General features: G+C 39.8%; 1 protein-coding gene across 1 annotated transcript in view; it reads right to left on the bottom strand.

The window, feature by feature from the left end:
* Positions 1–36: 36 nt before the first annotated feature.
* LOC106951361 (uncharacterized) overlaps positions 37–3,366 on the bottom strand; it is a 16,084-nt gene continuing 12,754 nt past the window's right edge. The window contains exons 8-13 of the mRNA XM_015038831.1: positions 2,498–2,875; positions 2,295–2,390; positions 1,340–1,567; positions 1,092–1,239; positions 989–1,015; positions 37–911 (exon numbers count right to left, since the gene is read on the bottom strand). Coding sequence (XP_014894317.1) covers positions 343–911; positions 989–1,015; positions 1,092–1,239; positions 1,340–1,567; positions 2,295–2,390; positions 2,498–2,875 — 1,446 coding nt within the window. The 3' untranslated portion in view covers positions 37–342. The remainder of the gene's footprint in view (positions 912–988; positions 1,016–1,091; positions 1,240–1,339; positions 1,568–2,294; positions 2,391–2,497; positions 2,876–3,366) is intronic.

Raw genomic sequence — 3,366 nt, forward strand, 5'->3', positions numbered from 1 at the left:
TATATATATATATAATTTTTTAAATGATTTAAAAAATTTCTGCATTATTTTTCTACAACATTATGTCCACCCATTATTGACTGAGTACACTGCAAACAGTGATTAATGAAAAGTTATGGGGGAAATTAAGAAATTAGCATTATAAATTAAATTTTTGTTCTTTACTTCAATTTTACATTTCTACCAGTAAATGAGGGAAAAGTACTTGCGTTGAAGTGAAAGGTCATACATTGTTGCATTCAGGTCTTACCTTTGTTAAAAATGCCCATATTGATAATTCAGACTTGGCCTGAGTTAATGTGATGTGACAGGAAGTTGTGAAATGAAGAAGTTGAAGCTGAACTAAGAATTGAGTCCATTATCCATTTCTGAATGTTGACCGGTAGAAATAATCAAAGCTTCAGAGTTCATCTCACCCTGTTTATTGTGAGGGCTGAAATAAGGGTAGATCTCATCTCTGAATGAACACTCAGTGAAAGAGTAAATATGGGACCGAGTTGTCGCATCATAAAAAGAGACCAAACCTTCCTTGTAGTCCACAAACACCCCCACCTTATTGGGTTTTCCTTCGAGGAAAAGACAGGTGGGTGGTACTGTCATGGCGGCGTAGTTCTCCGCTTCATAATGTACCAGAACCCAGTAACCCTTATCTGGGCTCAGCGTCAGTTTCCCTTTACGGTCGGCGCTGCCTCTGGTTACGCCTAGATCCCATCCGGTCTTGTTGTTGACCTCCACCTCCCAGTAAGCCTTCTCAGAAGTCAAGCTGTTGAGTCCCAGGACGCTACCAAACACGTCGAATCTCTTCGGTGAATCAGTAACTTCCTGGTTTTCTCCTCCATCTCGTACTTCCTTTCCATCAGGTGAAAGTACGAGACGTCGGTGTGCGGTCTTTGGGTCCAGCTTTATGTCCACTGTTGAAACATTACAAATAATTTCAGGATGTAAACCATAGCTTTATGGGAAACGTTAAGTTGGGTATATAACACACCTGTGAACTTTTGGATTCTCTTCAGTTCTGTAAAGAAGAGGACAGGTTTTACTGAACAGTACTCTAACAGTTTCCACTTTCACAAACAAAAGACACCTCTTACCAGTGGTGACCAGCTTCTCCAGCTCTTGCTGAATATCTTTAATCATAGTTGTTGTGGTTCCTCTCACGGAACCAAATGCCAGTGAAGTGTCAAGTTTTACATCAGTCCAGTTTTTCATATCATCCTGGATGGAAATTGATGGATACCTCTGTAGAGAGTTGGAAGAAAACATACAAAGGAAACAATCCAGATGAAAATGACTGTGTTGTCGACCACACTAACTCAAAAGCAAGGTTTCCAGACTAGACCTGTAGGAAATGGATGTGATCCTCAAGTGCAGATATGTTGTCCAGTTCAGCGATTGTCGTCTCAAGTGTGTTGATTTCAGCTTCCAATTCGTCTTTCAGCTCTTTTGCTTCTTTTTCTAGCGCATGCCTCCTGTCTTGTAGCGGTTTCACTACTTTTGCATTGGCTGCCTCCACGATGGCAATCACAGCAGTGAACACTGCCTCAATGTCCCACCACTCAAGCTGCTCCTGAAAATGAGTATAACCAGTCATGACTTTGCAATACGTGGTATTGACGATGAATACTCATTACAAAAGCCAATTCTATCTCGACTCGAAAACCCTGAAGATTCTAAAGATGCAGCAAAAAATAGTTTCAAGCAGTCAGAGCTTTGGATAGTAAGTCATAAATCTGAGTCCAAGTTGAACATTTGTGTCATTTCATAGAAGGTACTCTCAGGCTGAAACGCACCTGGAGCAAACTGGTTTGTAGATTACCTAAGTATCACACCAAGTTTGTTTCTGTCACTGTGTTTCTATTCCAAACGCAGTGACATTCTGCTGAAGTTGAAAAAACACAATTTAACAATTGTGATGTTTCCATTGTGAGATGCACTTAAAATCACACATTAGTGAGTTTGACGTGACAAATCATTAAAAAACATGCCGCACCGTCATCCTCATACCACTTCCTGCTGTCATCTTCTTATTTTCTGCCTGTAGTAACATCCGGTTGTTGATCACATGACGTGTATGGTGCAAAAAAAGTGTTTCCATGACAGTTTGCACAATACAAAAACACTTGAGTTTTTCTTAATTGGCATATTTCACTTAAGAGAATTAATTCCAATTTGCACAATTTTAAAATCAATGGAAACACAACTAGTGGCTCTGTAATTGCATATTTTAATGAACTGGTGTGATTGGGTGTCTCATCTAGGATCACAAACGTTGGCCTGTTTTGAGTCACATGTACCTTGCAACTCTTCAGAGCCTTGTTGATCTCCACCATCTTTGTTTTTCTCATCATAACTCTTTGTTGTAATGTCGTCTTGGTCCACTCAAGTTCAGCCTACAGGTACAGAGAGAAAACATTTTCAAAGCTTAACATTTCCTTTCACTCAAAAAATGGTGATAGGCTTAACAGATAAGACAAACAGAATCAGGAAGTTATGGTACCTTCTTCTTTTGGCATTCCTCTTCTGTCGAAACAACTTCCTCTTGACCTCCTTCAATACATCGAACACAGATGCACTTCTGCTGCTTCCTGCTGTACAGCTCAAGCGAGTGTCCATGAGTCAGGCAGGCCCTTGCATCTAAATTCTTCACTGGTTCCACCAGCTTGTGGCCCTTCAATCTTTTAGCTGAATAATGATTCTCCAAGTGGGGCGCACAATATGAGGTGAGACACACCAGGCAGGACTTCTCAGCCTTCAGCTTTGGTTCGGTGCAGATATCACAAGCAACTTCCCCAACCGTGGAATACTCAACGCTTTTTGTGCTCTTCATCTTTTGAGCTACATCTTTCAGCAGAATATTGACATTAGGGATTTTCTCTCAATTCTTTGGGCAAGAAACGTGTAACGTTTATACTGACCAGATGTAATGTTCTAGGGTCGTTCTGCAGGAATCACAAGTGTTGTGGTAGAGCCGTCCTTTAGCGGTGGACACCATGTCTGTTTAAAACAAGGTTGCATAGTTAAAATAAAGTCTGTTCATCTTTTGGAATCGAATAGAAAGTTGCATCAGAAAACAATTGTTTAATTGATAATTCATTGAGTTTTGGAGAATTGCATACTTCACCTGCATGCAATGTTGCAGCGTTTACTACATGTCTGAATCCAACAAGCAATTACTAAAAGAGTTGCCTCAGTTCAAAAGTGAATATTAATACCTTGGCTTTTCTTTCCTTGCCACAAAATGTATTTTGAGAAATTAATAATAATAGGAGTACTCACACTTAAAGTATTGGTAACACTTTATTTGAAGGGGGTTGAATAAGACTGTCAAGACACTTTCATAAACATGACATAACACCAGTCATGAAC

This window comes from Poecilia latipinna, unplaced genomic scaffold (genome assembly GCF_001443285.1).
Source record: "Poecilia latipinna isolate Pla-1442-1.1 unplaced genomic scaffold, P_latipinna-1.0 Scaffold455, whole genome shotgun sequence".
Lineage (NCBI taxonomy): Eukaryota > Metazoa > Chordata > Actinopteri > Cyprinodontiformes > Poeciliidae > Poecilia > Poecilia latipinna.